At 44.1% G+C, this 15,740-nt stretch overlaps 1 protein-coding gene across 9 annotated transcripts in view; it reads left to right on the top strand.

Annotated features, from left to right (window-relative positions):
- Positions 1-15,740, top strand: part of RUNX1T1 (RUNX1 partner transcriptional co-repressor 1) — a 169,052-nt gene that overhangs the window by 108,829 nt on the left and 44,483 nt on the right. For all 9 annotated transcript variants that reach the window (XM_019624982.1, XM_019624979.1, XM_019624977.1 and 6 more), the window contains one exon: positions 1,062-1,243. In XM_019624982.1, coding sequence (XP_019480527.1) covers positions 1,062-1,243 — 182 coding nt within the window. The remainder of the gene's footprint in view (positions 1-1,061; positions 1,244-15,740) is intronic.

The raw sequence follows: 15,740 nt of genomic DNA, 5'->3' as shown, positions 1-15,740 counted from the left end.
TATTGGGAATGAGTGCTGTTCACTCTCCCATACTATCCAATCCACTCTATTCCCCTCCCCTCCAAGAGTAAAAACTAAAAATAAAATAGAATGAGAGAAGAGAAAACAACAACTACGTGGATTTCTAATGTCAGAGTAAGTTTACTTTTCAGAGTAAAATTTCATTTTTATTTTCATGCTTTACTATGTGTGAAATTGTCTTCTTTCCTTTCATTACATTTGAGATTGTCAGAATTATCTATCAACAGCACGTTTTGAGAGTCATTTTCAAAGTGTTGGGCTTGGAGAGGACTGAGAGTGATGGGTACACAGGATTTCTTCTAATGTTATAATAGATGTATTTCTTAGAATAAGGATGATATAAAGAAAGTAGATTATTTTTTGTAGACTAGTCATATATGCTATAAATAAAGATTATTTTTATAGATTAGTCATATATGCTGCTTTATACATGAATTCCACCTGGGATATCTGACTCAGGGCATTACTTACATATTGTATGAATCTGATGATTACTACAAGTAATCCCTATGTTCATCTCTATGCTTTTTTATTCAAATTTAGTGGTTGACCAAAGATATTTCATAGGATGAGCCTGTTTTACCTAGGTAACTGACTAGATACAAAACTGAATGTGTCAAGGAGCCTATTTTTAAATTAATTGAAGTGTGTATATATTTCCTATACCCTTTATCTTCCTTGGGGAAAAAACAAAATTTGCTCATGGATGGAACTGGAATCTTATATCCCGTAGAGCTTATTATAATCATGTCATGTTCAAGCACGAGGGACCTTAAAAATAAATAAGTGCCAATCCCAATGTTATCAGTGGCCATGGAAGCCGGAGAGGTGGGGTGGCTTACCAAGGTCAGACACCTTCTGCTTGGGGCAATCCAGGCCCAGAAGAAGACTCACATTGCAGCCTAGTCCTGAAATCTGTGCCTGGGAATCAAACCTGCTGCGTATATTCAATGCCTTTTTTGTTTAGTCGAGTTGCGTGCTCTGTCAGTGTTTCAAAAGTGGACTAAGCCCGTCCTTTTATCCCTGTCATGCTCCTGCAGGCCAACTTGCCCCTGCTGCAGCGTGAGCTCCTCCACTGCGCACGGCTGGCCAAACAGAACCCTGCCCAGTACCTCGCCCAGCATGAACAGCTGCTTCTGGATGCCAGCACCACCTCACCTGTTGACTCCTCAGAGCTGCTTCTCGATGTGAACGAAAACGGGAAGAGGCGAACTCCAGACAGGTGAGAGGGGGGAGGACCCTGGACTAGCCATGGCCTTTTCTTATACCTGTGGTAATAGGACGTTTCATGTCACATCTAGACTGCTGACCTACACCTCTTGCAAACTAGCAATAAGTTCAAGTGGCCATCTTGGAGACTTCACTCTGGCCTGGGATGTTACAGAGCGATAAGTCTCTGGCCTGTATCAGTTAGGCTTTTGGGCAGGTTAATCTTTGCTGCTTATAATATTAAAATAAAAGGTGAACATGAATGATATTCAAATGTGCTAAATGCCACTGATGGGTTTTAGACATACAGTGTTAAAATTGTCATTTATTATATAATTCAACCCCATATTTTACCCTTCAATGTTAGGAACTTTGTTGTTCCAAGTTTTCTGAAAATATGGTTTTGAATGCTGGCCTTTATGTAATACTCAATAAACACAATGCAGTAGGTATTTAATTTGGATTTTATATGAAATAAGAGAAAACTTCTGGGAAGATAGAAGAACTGAGTGAAGAGTTAAATAATAGAGCTAATAGATAGCAATTTTGCTGAAAATTTGTACTTATCAGTCAATATGTATTCTATCAGGCACTCTGCTCTTATAGGGAGAATTCTAAGAAATATGAAATGAAGTCCTCTATTAAGCCTTACAAAGTACTTGTTGAATGAAGCATATACATGAAATTTCCCATGTATCTTATTAAAATAATCTTCCTTGATACCTTACACTCTTATAATTATTTTCCTAATACAGGAATGCAAAGTTTTATTAGCAGTATTTTGCATAGCATTTGTGAAATATGGAGAATCTTAAAATGAAACTGTATTCAAAAATTTGTTATAAACTTTGTTTGCTTTCTCCACTTATACATTCCCTCCTTATACATTTAATCAGGCATGAGTATAACAGATTTTGAAAGGTTAACACTTGGGCACAATTATGTTCCAGATTCATAGGAGCCTATGTTTTTTTTGGTTTTTAAAAAAGATTTTACTGGGGAATTGGGAGAGGGGAACAGTGCTGGGGAATCGGGGGAAGGGGAACAGACAAGTTGCTGTCCTTTTGTTTTTCAGTCTAGTTGCGGAGGACATTGCTTCACTGGCCCATGTTGGTATTATCATTGTGCTCTTCCCAGTTGAGGCAGATCGGTCGCTGGTCTCTGGACGGCTGCTCATTGCGGCTCTTGGCAGCTCACTCTGGCTGCTGGCCACACACAGTAGCTTATGGCAGCCCATTGCAGCAGGGGCTGCAGCCTACGCCGTCGCCGGCTACTCATGGCAGCCGAGCTCCAGGTCGAGCTGCTGCTTGCCATCTTAGCTGTAGAGGGCAGGGTCACTGGCCCTCATGTGGGATCCGAACCAGGGCCCTGCTGCTCAGAGCTGGCATCCCAAGCCAGCTCTTAACCAACGGGCCACTCGGCCGGCCCGGAGCCTATAGTCTTTGGAGCTGCTCAGAGACATCTCAATCTGTGACTGACTTAGCTGCCCTTAAATGTATTTAGCTGCTTTGCAATCAGAATGTTATTGAAAGCAAGCCAGTTTACAACGCAGTTATTACAATTTTTATGTTACAATCTCTGGAATTTTTTTCCTGACATAAGACCTCTTAATAGTTTAAATTCCTAAAGCAAATGTTAAACATTAGTTTATTTCTGATGTACTATAGACCCACCTTACATATATGACCTACCAATAGTGCTTTCTTCTTTTTGCAAGTCATATTTCCTTGGCCATATATAAGCATTTTGTACTTTAGCTTTTAAAGGGGACCGCATAATCCAGGTGCCTGAGTGCTGTGTCCATATGATCCTGAAAACCAAGAAGCAGCCAAGGATAGATGACTCACATGTGCCTTCTTGTCTGACCCTACCCATTTACACTGCAGGAAATCAGTACTGGGTGTAGGTATTGAGATGTTCCAGCTCCATTTTTCCAGGACAATGTAGTAAAAGAATTATGGAAAGACTGGATGGAGAATTGGGAAGAACATTTATTCAAGTGGAGGAGAGGGTAACAGAGAAAGGTTTAGATAGCTGTGATAAATGTAAAGATAATCCTATCAGCAAAACTGGAAATGGACACAATGTATTCTAGAAACCCTACCTGGTAAGTAACCATAACAGGCAGAAAGAAAACTTCTTTCATTCATTTCTCTATATTCCCAACCGTTTCCTGACTGGTTCTTTTCCAGAGTTTTTTATTTGAATACATCATGCCTTTAGACTTTCCTTGGTCAGTGCTGAGACAAGCCCTGAACAGTGTGCTTAACATCAAGATGGAAACTTCATGTAAATTACACAGAAAATCACCATTTTTGTTTTGATGATCTGTATCTGTGTGTGTGTGCATGTTTGCATTCAATCAGGTAGTGCTCTCTTAGAGCCTTCAGTCTTATTTTCTCTGTGGTTATTCAGAGACAGTTGCTTGAATCAGAATTAACAAGGTTGCTCTTTGGCTGGAACATTGTTTTTCAAGTGGAACCCTGAAATGTGTGTAATAACGGAAAGATGGCAAATGGATTTCCTTAGAGCTAGGAGAAAGGGTAATGAGAAGATGTTGTATAAATACATTTGTATCTTGTGGGAATTTGATCAGAGCCAGAAAATATGGTCCTCTACAGAATTCTTTTGCATATATTATCTGCATCTTGTTTGCATATGCATTTTCCTCTTCTCTGGTTATTTATCTGTATATCCAGACCTACTATATGAAATTTTATAGAGTATGGAGTTGTCTGACAGCAGAGCTTTTTTTGTTTTACCGAGTGTTTTGTTGGTACATATGGTCTGACATGGATGAGCAGCCATGGTGAGATTTTGGAGTCTATTAAACTGGCTCATTAAAAAGATCAATCTGTTTCTGTAATAACACTGGGAACCATCAGTCACTAAAAGGGAAAAACTGACACCTGAGGAGAAAACACATTTTGGTAATTTGTTCATGACATGTCATGAACAAAAGAGCACTCTGTATTTTGTTTACAACTTTGGGGGCTTAAATTCTGTGATGACTACTGATTTAATCTGCTAAACAGTTGTCTCATGTTTCAGGGATGGGTTTTGGCAAATTTAACTTCTCATCCTTAATATGATTGTCACTAGTTATATTTTTTTCTTTTTTAAGCATTATTATTATTTACAGAGAGATGAATACTCTGGGGAGGCCTATGAAATCCTTTTTTTTTCCTCTGTATGTAACAATGAAATTTATTCTACTGTCTTTTAAAAATAGCTCTGTGGTGAGTCCCTGAACAACTCTACTGGATTTGTAGGTCTGTGATAGAGAGAATATTGTAGAACTCAAATTAGAAAAATACAATTTTCATTTAAAAGTCATGCTGTTTTTCTAAAATATTAGGGAAAGTAAATAGAAAATTCTGATTTCTACTCTGTTAATATGTAAAAGTTTATTATTTATAGTAGACCTTCATTTTGCCATTCTGTGATGGGAGAAATTTAAGAAGGGGATATGAACCCTTTTTGGAACTGCTTAAATGAAGTGACCACTTTCAAAGATAGAAACTTGAAGTTAAGAGCACTCTTTAAAACTGTGAGCCATGACAGTTCTTGAAAACTCTTACACTTTCATATGGAGTGAGGACAGAGAGAGCAGTTAGAAAAGGCTGTGTTTCTTGAGACTGAAGATGCATAAAAAATTATTAACATTTAAAAAATACTTGTGTTATGTTAATTATCAGTTTCATTCTTTTTTCACAGCTCTGATATTGCAGCTTTTTGTTATAATGTGTCTTTAATATTGTGTTCTCACCTGTTATGCTAATATTCTGACTCAGAAAATCTTTCTTTAATTTCAAACCAAATGATCATTAGTTTTTTTTATGGGTAACACTTCCGCCACCCCCACATACACTATTTCAAATGGTTGGTGTTAAGTACTAATTCCCTTCATATACATATACACACACACACACACATACACGGGGTGTTGGATCCTAAGGTGTCTATCAGGGAACGTCTGGGTAGTAAGATGCCCAGCTGATAGAAGGCACGAGGCGGACTGTGTGCCATAAAGCAGCAACAGCTCTTTATTTGACTGAGGCTGGGGCCAGAGAGAGAGCCAAAATGGAAGCGGGATTTTATACCCTCATACAAACAACAGGTGCATGGTGCCAGCACACATGCGCAGGAAGGAAACTTACATCAACGTCCTGAAATGTACATCAACAAGTTGTTGTTTTTCTCCCTGTCCCACCCAAGGGGGAGGGGCACGCTGGTCTTCAAAGCCTGTAAACATTTCCTAACTGAAAGGCCCAAACACCTGGGCCCCACACTCCACCCCTACAGGGTTTGGCCCGGCTTGCACCTGCTCTGTGCAATGAGGGGCCTTTTTTTCGTGGCTGCTCATTTAGCAGACGTAATGCTAGTGGTACCCGGGATGCCCATTGTTTCCATGGGCTGGTCCCTCCTAGAGCCCGGAGCGTTTCCTTCAGCAGCCCGTTGAAACGTTCTATCTACCCGCAGCCTGTGGGTGATAGGGGACGTGCAGCTGCCACTCGATGTCCTACTCCTTCACCCACTGCTGAGCTCACTGCCCTGGAAAGTGGGTCCCTCAGTCACTCGAGATGGTGAGCGGCCGCCCATGCTCAGCCCTCAGCTGCTCCAGGGTATGTATGGTGTCCTATTGTGAAGCTGTGGGAGTAGGCCACGCAAATCCCAAGCCAGTGGCGGTGTCAACTGCCATAAGGTACCCCTTACCCGCAGCCTGGGGAAGCAGCCCCACATAATCCACCTGTTACACCTGTAGTGGGCATAGCCCCCACTCAACCTTTCCAGGCTGAGTAGGCAATTGTCACCTATGGGGGTGGTTGCTGGCGCACTGGGGACATGATGGAATAGCCTCTGTGGCTCCGCCACTGTCAGAAGCATGCCCCAGTGCTGGGCCACTTGCACATGGCTCAAGGGCCTACATGCCCTAGTTTCCTGTGTAACCAAGGGCCCCTAGTGGCATCCTTCATCACCAAATGCGAGAGGATAGGCAGGGCAGATCTGTGCCAGCGCATCTGCCGTGTCATTTCCAGGGTTGAGGGATGGCTTGTGGCCCAGGATGTGGTAAATCGTAGCTGCCTGGCTTTTACCCTGTGACTAAAGGTCCTCCCAAAGGGCATGACCCCACAGGGGGCACTGTCCTATCATCCTCCCCTGGGCAGCCCAACAGGGCAGCCACAGGGTGAGACCCAGGAACACTGCCCAGCTGTCAGTGCAGACATGCACGTCTCCTGCCTTGTGCATGAGCACCAGCCAGACAGCCCTGAGCTCGGCCCATTGGCTGCTCTGGCCTGGGCCAGTGTCATACCAGAATTCCTCTGATTCTGGCTCTAACCCAACTGCAGTCCAAGTGGGGTGCTGGTCCCGACAGGAGCCATCTGTGTATCATGCCCCACCAGGGACACGTGGCTTTTCCTTCTCTGTATGGGCTGGCCACATCTACAGGGTGGTCCGGAAGTACCTTTTCCTTGTATGCCCAGAAGACCACTGGGCCCAGCAGCTCATGCAGCTGTTGGGACAGCAGACTGGAGCTAAACATAGGCCGTTGCTCCAAATATGCTCCCCATTTGGTCAGTGTGGGAGTTTGGGCCACTCCTGCTCTGAGCACCCTGAGCCATGACTGCAGCCAAACCTCAACCAGGTATGTGGACTGCACTGTCACAGGTGCAAGACCTGTGATGACCTCACAGGCCACTAGGGCTGTGTAAATGGCTGCTAACTAATTCTCATTAACGAGTACCTCTGCTCAGCTCCTTTCCAGAGCTGAGACCAGAAACCCAAGGGCACCTTCCTGGTCCCATGGGTCTGCCACAGACCCAAACCAAAGCCTTCCTGCACCTGAACCATCAGCAGGTATGGAAGGGCGGGGTCATCAACCCACAAGGTCTGGGCTTGAGCCACAGCCCATTTGGCAGCCGTAAAGGCTTCCTCCATCCCGGAGGTCCAATCCCACATCACACCCCACTTCATCAGACCATGAAGGGGGTGTGTTATGATCACCAAGTGGGATATGAACACCTGCCAATACCCCAGGAGGCCCAAAAAGGTTTGAAGCTGTTTCACCATCTCCGGGCACGGATAGGCCTGGATCTTGTCAATGACAGGATTTGGCATAACCTTGGTCTTACCCGACCAGATAACTCCTAAGAATTTGACAGACAATCCAGGCCCTTGGACCTTGGTCTTGTTGACAGCCCATCCCCAGTCGTTAAGTGCCACTCTGAGGGCCCTCGCCTCATTCTCTAGATCTGCAAGAGAATCAGAGGTTAACATTATATCATCAATATAATGAAACGAGACGGCTGGGGCATGCTTCCAGGTGGCCAAGTCTTGGACCACAAGTCCATGGCAGATTTTTGTGCAGGTAGCCCTGCGGCAGGACCACAAATGCCCATTGTCGTCCTTCCCAAGTGAAGGCAAACTGCTCCTGACTCTCCGGCACAATGTTGATGGAGAAAAAGGCATTTGCCAAGTCCGCAATGTAATGGTACCTCCCCAGTGTCAAGGACAGACAGTCCATGAGGTCCATTACGGAGGGGACAGCAGCATGTAGGGGTAGCGTTCACCCTGCTCAGTTCCCGGTAGTCCGCAGTCATGCGCCAAGTGTCATCCGGCTTGCGAATCGGCCACACAGGGGAATTGAATGAGCTGTGAGTGGGGCGTATAATGTCCGCCTCCTCCAACTTCAGGATCATCTGGCTGATCTCCTCATGTCCTCCTGGGAGGTGGTACTGGTGCACACGAACTGTCCCGGCAGGGCTTGGCAGGACAATGGGCTTGTGGTGCGGTTGCCCTCATACCACTGTTTTCACAACTCGCATCCGCAAGTGGAATTCGCCCTGTGTAGTCTGCACTGCAAGGCCCTGCAACACATCCACCCCTAATATGTATTCCACAACAGGAGAGATGTACACCATGTAGGCCCGTGGGGCAAGGCGTCCAATGCCCCAAACCACAGTTGCCCGCCGCGCCTGTGTAGGACGACCTCCATACCCTCTATGTACGCTAGGGGGCCTCCAAACTGGTCTGAATTGCCCTAAAACAGGGTGCTGTTGGCACCCGTGTCCACCAGGGCCAACACATGCTGCACATTACAGGAGGACCAATGAATGGTCAGTTCCACATGAGGTCTCCAGCCTCCCGGTTTCCCCACCAACTGGCTCTCTAGGCCTCATCCCTAGTCAAAGAAGTCCTGTAGCCACACTTCACGAGCGGCGCCCTTTGGCAGCTTGGGGAACTTCTGTTCCAGGCTCAGCTGGGTCCAGAGGGCCAGCAGCACCTCGTTGGGCTGCCGTTCGATCTTAACCTGCAACATGCCTTCTGCCAAGAGATCGAACCACATTTGCCTCTGGCTCGCTTTGACAGGACCCGCTGCCACTGGGCAGGGGCTCCACCTTCCGCCCTGCGGGTGAGCCGTGGGAGGGGTTTTGATGGGCCTAACCGCTCCCCCTACTTTGTCCTTCGCCAGATCTCCACGTCATCCAACCTAGCCATAGCCATAGTGACTTCATGAATGTGCCGGTCCACAAAGGGAGTCAAAATGGCAGCCACCAAGCAAAGGAGCCTGCCAGGCCAGACGTGAGGATTAAGTCCTTCATCCGTGTGGTGAACACTTCCTCATAGCACTCCTGAAAGGTCATCTCGCGCATGCCCATCTCCCTGATGATTTATACCAGTTTCATGTATGTGGACCATTTGCTGACCACCTCCGGCAGCTCCCTGGGTCTGTCCAAACTGTATGGGCTGCCGACATGAGCCAGTTGATCAGGGCGTGATCACCCTGGTCATTTCCCACCGAGCACTGAACGTTCTGCAGGCCCTGGAGAGGGAGGGTATCACCGTGATGGAGATGAGTCGGGCCATCTCATCAGGGGACAGCTCCATGCTCTCGACCACAGTCACAGCAGCCAACCGGGTATAGTCTCTCCGACCCGCTGGTGAACCTGCTTAGCTAACTCACGGAGCTCAGCCGATGTATATGCCATATACATCATGTGCTGCTTGACCTCCGGTGCCTCGGCAGGGCCTCCTCCCAGGGCTATGGGCTGGTCGTAGTCTATCTGCCACTTGATTACTGGGCGGCCCTGGAGCACCACTTGCGTTGGGCTCTCAGGCCATGATGCAGGGTGGGAGGAAAACGGGAAGCCTACCTGGCCTTCCAATGCCTTTTCCAGGGCATGGACCTGTTGTTCCAGTGCCTCCTGAGCTTGCTTCAGCTGCTCTTGCTGTGTCTGGTCACGTAAGGTGACCGCTTGCTTCCACAAGATAGAGAAAAGCAACCATACTACCTGCCCCGCTGACTTGCGGTGGGCCATAGGTATACTTGTCTCCATATGGTCTAACACCCCCTGTACAGCCTCCAGTATGGGCTCCACTGCCTCCCAGTCCTCAGGGGGGGCCCACACTGTGAGGAATTCAGCGACTGGGTGCCACAACGTGGTTGGACACCACATAGTGGAATTATCCCCCGAGCGCATTGGGGCAGTCACTCACCGTATCCTGCCAAGTACGCCAAATGTCGGTCCAAGGGTGTCAATCAGGGACCGTCTGGGTGCTGAGATGCCCAGCTGAAAGAAGGCATGAGGCAGACTGTGTGCCATAAACGCAGCAACAGCTCTTTATTCATCCAAGGCTGGGGCCAGAGAGAGAGCGACCCAGAATGGAAGCAGGGTTTTATACCCTCATACAAACAACAGGTGCATGGTGCCGGCACACGCGCAGGAAGGAAACGTACATCAACTTCCTGAAATATACATCAACTAGTTGTTTTTTTTCCCCCTGTCCCACCCAAGGGGGAGGGGCAGGCCCATCTTCAAAGCCTGTGAACATTTCTTAACTGAGAGGCCCAAACACCTGGGCCCCACATTGGGGGTGCCAAAAAAAATGTATATAAGTGGACACTTTGGTCAACGTTGCTCAAGCAGTAGTTCACCATAATCAGAAGTGTCTGGATGCTGATGGTAGTAACTGCTTTGAGCATCTCTTGTAATTGCAGAAGTCAGACGTGACTTGTGTTCACCTGTTGTTATAGATATATATTGAGTATTACAATTTTAATACAGTTTTTCCCTTTCTTAAAATGTGTGTACATTTCTTTGGCACCCACTGTATATATAAATCTTAATGTAATTATGCTGTAAATTACTCACAGTTTAACACATTTAGACTTTATTTTCAAGGCCATGTAGTTGCATTGATATAGGTGTATTTCCTCGTCCTCCTATAGTTAAACATTTTTTTTAAAAGAGACTTGCTTAAACTTGAGAATTTAAAATTTTTTCAGCTGGGAAGGATCTTACGGAACCAACAGGCCAACCCCTTCTCCTTATGCTTGAGGAAAAACTCGGGCCCAAAGAATTTGCCTAAAATCACAAAGCTTCTTATGGAGAAACCAGCATATTTACATACCTGAAAACTTGCAGTTGCACAAAATATGTTCTAATGTGCAGAGAGTATAAATAAGGAAAGCTCAACTAAGAATTGTGTTGTTGGTTTTTTTCTCCTTTTCTTTCCCTCATTTACTTCTTTTCTATAAGTGCTCAACATGGTAAATGTTATAGTATAATTCTGAGGTTTTATAAACCTTTTTAATGATAGAAGAGCTGCAATGCAGTCAGCCAGGTTTCTTGACTTAATGAGCAAGTTAGAAAACACTGAAGGTTGGAGGGTCAGAAGTCAGTCATTTTGAAACCATGTTCATTGAAAATGTAGTATTTGTCAACACAGTACACAACAGCTGAAACTATTAGGTCCGGTTTTTTTCCTTTTCTGTAAAATGAATGAGGTTTCAATCTGTCTTTCTAAAAAGAAAAGGTGGGAGCACTTTACAAGGAATTGTAAGATTAATTGACTTTATAAATAAGAATTAAATTTATAATATCTACAGCATTCAGTTTTCTATGAAAAATGTAAGGAATTTATATTATATTCATACATTCTTGTTTTGTGTTCCTTTTTAATGTATTCTTCACTTTTAAGAAATGAGTAATTGTCCCTGAAATGATTTTTTTAAAATTTTTCAATTGTGAAGGCTACTAGTGAAATATTATTAAGTTGAATTTACATGATGAGAAAGCATGGTCGTATAGGACAGTTTGGTCTCTTCACACTCTAGCCTCAACATGAACTTGCTAGCCTCATTTCTTGTCACTCTCCTATAGTCTTGTCCTGCTGAATAGTCTTCATGTGTAGTCTATATTCAAATTGATGGTTTCTGCTCTGTTCTCTACTTCTAAAATGTTATAATTCTATTCGTACTTCACAGGCTAACTCAGACAGTACCTACTATTTAATAAAAGATTCCTAATCATAAATATTATAATGATTACTATTTACTGAGCACTTAAGATGTGCCAGGCCCTATGCTAAATACTTTACTTACTAACATATAACACTTACTTCCTAACAGTCCTATTGCTTAGATTTAGGCATGCTGGATAATGTGTTTGAGGTCAAATAGCTTGTAAGAGGCACCAATGGGATTCTTTTTTTTAAATTTTAATTTTTATTTATTTATCTATTTGTAAAGATATTATTAAGGAATTGGGGAGGAAACAACACTGGGGAATCAGGAAAGGGGAACAGACAAGTTGCTGTCCTTTTGTTGTTCAGTCTAGTTGTGGAGGACATCGCTTCACTGGTCCAAGTTGGTATTATCATTGCCCTCTTCCCGGGTAAGGCAGATAGGTTGCCAGTCCTTGGACGGCAGCTCACGGCATCTCTCGGCTGCTCACACTGGCTGCCGGCCACTCACAGTAGTTTATGGCAGCCCCACTGCAGCCTGCACCGTCACCAGCGACTCATGGCAGCCCAGCTCCAGGTCGAGCTATTGTTCACCATCTTAGCTGTAGAGAGTGCAGCGTCACTGGTCTATGTAGGATCCAAACCAGTAGCCCTGCTGCTCAGAGCTCACGCTGCCAAGCCAACTCTTAACCGACAAGCCACTCAGCTGGCCCACCAATGGGATTCTAACCTTAAATTCTCTGACTTGAATGCCCATGCTCTTGTAACTATGATTCTACACCAAGAACCTCTGAATGTCCCACCTTGATAACAAAGTGCTTTAAGCTATTAATGCCAAATATATGTTAGGCTCAGATAGTCCTCTCAGTAGCTCCTGAGATAATTACCCTCATTTTGTAGATGGAAACACCGAGTCTTATAGAGGTTAAGTTCATATGTCCAACAAATAGCAGAGCCAAAATTTGAACCAACTCCGTAGCCCCTGCTCTTTCACGTGTACATTCTGGAGTGATCTTTTTTTAACTCTGATCTTCTATACCACTTTTGTACTATTTGTATGGTACCTGCTGAATTCAGGTCCTATAGGAAAATATAGGAGTCTTACATCTCCAATTAAATTGTGTTTTTATGGTAAAAGATTTCTTGCCAGTACACGTCTACAAAGAATATTATTAAATGATAATCTTATGGAGGATGTTGGGGAATTATGTGTTGCTCATCTTTGTATGCCCACTAAAGCTCAGGGTAATGTGTTACACATAGTAGATATCTAAAACAATACACCTCACACACTCGCAAAACAACGAGAAACACTACTTGAACAAATAAATCATTAAAGTTAAACTTAATGTAGTCATTTTCAGCATTATACAATACCAAATTGTCTCTCCCCTAAGAGTCTTCCTTTCTTCTTCCCTTTCTTCCTTCCTTCCTTCCTTTCTTCCTTCCTTCCTTCCTTCCTTCCTCCCGTCCTTCCTTCCATCTTGCTTTCTACTATTTTAAAAGATGCATCTCTTAGATACCCAAAACAATGCAAATAGCCATGATTTGTTCACTCACCAAAAAAACTGGAGAGCTTCACTCAAAATGTAGAGATGACGGGTTAGAATAAGAAGCACAGTTCCAGGCAGGAGGAGCGGCAGAAGATGAATACGTCAGTTGCGGTCAGAAATTAAGAAAGGCAAGGGACGGCCAGTAACAGGCAGCCTATCTGTTGAGCAGACGGTGAGCTCCAGGAGACACATGACAGAAACATTCCACTTTCTTGTTGGGAGAGGGAAGGTTCAGATGGCTCTGAACCTACCATGTAATCCTTGAAGGTCTAGGTATCATGTTTATATGAGGTGTGATCAAGAAAAACAGTGAATGCTGTTGCCGAGTGCCATCCAAGAGAAAGGCAGGGATCTTCAAAACAGGAAGCAGTGCATTGAACCTTAGTAACAGTGTGTGACAAGTTTCAACTTTTTTGGTGCAGTCAGTTGAGTGCGAGCTACAGTTGAGAGAAGGTGTGTTTTAAAGTGTGCTGTAAATCACGAATCACAAACAACGCATTAACATGAAATGGGCAACCAGTTTCATCCTCCATCATGACAATGCTCTGTGTCAAACGTTGCTTCTGGTACAGCAATTTCTGTCAAATAAAATCATTATGGTGTGTCCTCATTCACCTTATTCACCAGACCTGGCACCATGAGACTTCTGGCTCTTCTCCAAAGTCAAAATGACCATGAAAGGTAAACATTCTGAATTGATTCAGGACATCGAGGCAGCCAGGACAACTCAACTAAAGACACTCACGAAAGACGACTTCCAGAACTGCTTCAGAAAGTAGCAAGAATGATGGTAAAAGTGTGTGTGAAGTGAGGGGCAGTATTTTGAGGGGGATTAATGACTTCCTCCAGAATAATAACAAAACACAGAAACCACCATGGGTTGTCATGAAGATTTAGGTTTGACTTTCTGTTTAATGAGGCAGGGGAATTTGTAATATATTTTGTTTCAGATACATTATTCAGTACCCGTAGAAAAGTATTAAATAAAATTCTTATCTAAACTCACCTAGTTCCTAACAATTGGTGAAGAGAACTTTTACTGAATTATTTTGAAAATACGAGGTCTGACAATTAAGTTTGCGAACTCATCCTAGAAAAAGTGCTACATACCTCACTGCTGAATATCATTATGGTCATTTTTGAAGTACACCCCTTGGGAAGCTATGCACCAATGCAAGCACCTAGTCCACTCTTCAAAGCAATTTTGGAACTCTTTCTGGAATGGCCATCAGAGCTGTTGTCATATTGCCATCAATGTCCTGAATGTCATCAAAATATCTTTCTTTCAACATTTCCTTGAACTTCGGGTAAAGAAAGAAGTCTTTGGGGGCCAGATCAGGTGAGTAGGGAGGGTGTTCCAATACAGCTATTTGTTTACTGGCTAAAAACTTCCTAACAGACAGTGCTGTGTGAGCTGGTGCGTTGTCATGATGCAAGAGCCATGAATTGTTGGTGAAAAGTTCAAGTCGTCTAACTTTTTCACGCAGCCTTTTCAGCATTTCCAAATAGTAAACTTGGTTAACTCTTTGTCTGGTTGGTACAAATTCATAATGAATAATCCCTATGATATCAAAAAGGTTAGCAACATCGTTGCAACAAGTTCACGAACTTAATTGTCTGACCTCGTATGACAAGAATGATTTTCCTCCCTTTTGATTCAATATCTAATCCTTCTGTGGAAATCTTAACAAATTGCATGTGTTAAAAAAAGGAAAGGAAGATTTGCTTAATACTAACATACTAATGTTTTTGTGATTTTAAAAAATAGAATTGTTACTTCCTGACCCATATCCTTTAGACATAGACTTCTAAAATACAAAACAAAACAAAACAAAACAAAAAGAATATTTAAAAATTTTGAGACCCTGCCTACATCTCAGTCACAGTTCTGGCTGAGATACTGACAGAGTGGGACAGTGGTATGATCAGGCCAAGATAAGGAGTCCTGGGGCAAGGCAGAGGCACCTATGCCAGAGATGCTTAAGAGACCAGCAGCAGGACTTGATTTGGAAAAGAAAGTTGTGAGTGACCTCCAAGTTTCTACTTTGACTGACTATGGCATAACTGACTGGTATAAGAAGTACCAGAGAAAGATGAAGTCACGTAGGACATGTTCTGTTTGAAATACCGGTGCTAAGTTGGAGACGTGAGCTCCTAAGACATGTATTTATTTATAACACGACTAAGATTAGAAGTTGAATTTTTTTTTAATTGGGGAATTGGGGGAGGGGAACAGTGTTGGGTAATTGGGGGAGGGGAACAGCCAAATTGTTGTCCTTAAATTCTAGTTGTGGTGGGTGCAGCAAGCTCAGCTCCAAGTCCAGTTGCACTGCTCAGCTCAAGGTGCTGTGTTCAATTAGTTGCGGGTAGATGTAACCACCATCCTATGTGGGAGTCGAACCGGCAGCCTTATTGTTGTTAAGAGTGTGTGCTCTATCCCCTGAGCCACCTGGGTGGCAGCTCAGCTCAGGGTGCCGAGTTCAGTCTTTAGTTGCAGGCGGGCATAGCCCACCATCCCATGCAGGAGTCGAACAGGCAGTCTTGTTAGGAGCACGTGTTCTCACCAGCTGAGCCATCCTGCCACCTTTTGGCAGCCCAGCTTGGGCACAGCTCACTGGCCCATGTGGGAATCGAACCCGTGACTCTGTTGCTCAGAGCTCACATTCTTAAGCAAGCTCTTAACCAACTGAGCCACTCGGCTGGCCCTGA

The sequence above is a fragment of the Hipposideros armiger genome, unplaced genomic scaffold (genome assembly GCF_001890085.2).
Source record: "Hipposideros armiger isolate ML-2016 unplaced genomic scaffold, ASM189008v1 scaffold_611, whole genome shotgun sequence".
NCBI lineage: Eukaryota > Metazoa > Chordata > Mammalia > Chiroptera > Hipposideridae > Hipposideros > Hipposideros armiger.
The sequence above is the reverse complement of the archived record's forward strand: the minus strand, read 5'-3'. Positions and strand labels throughout refer to the sequence as shown.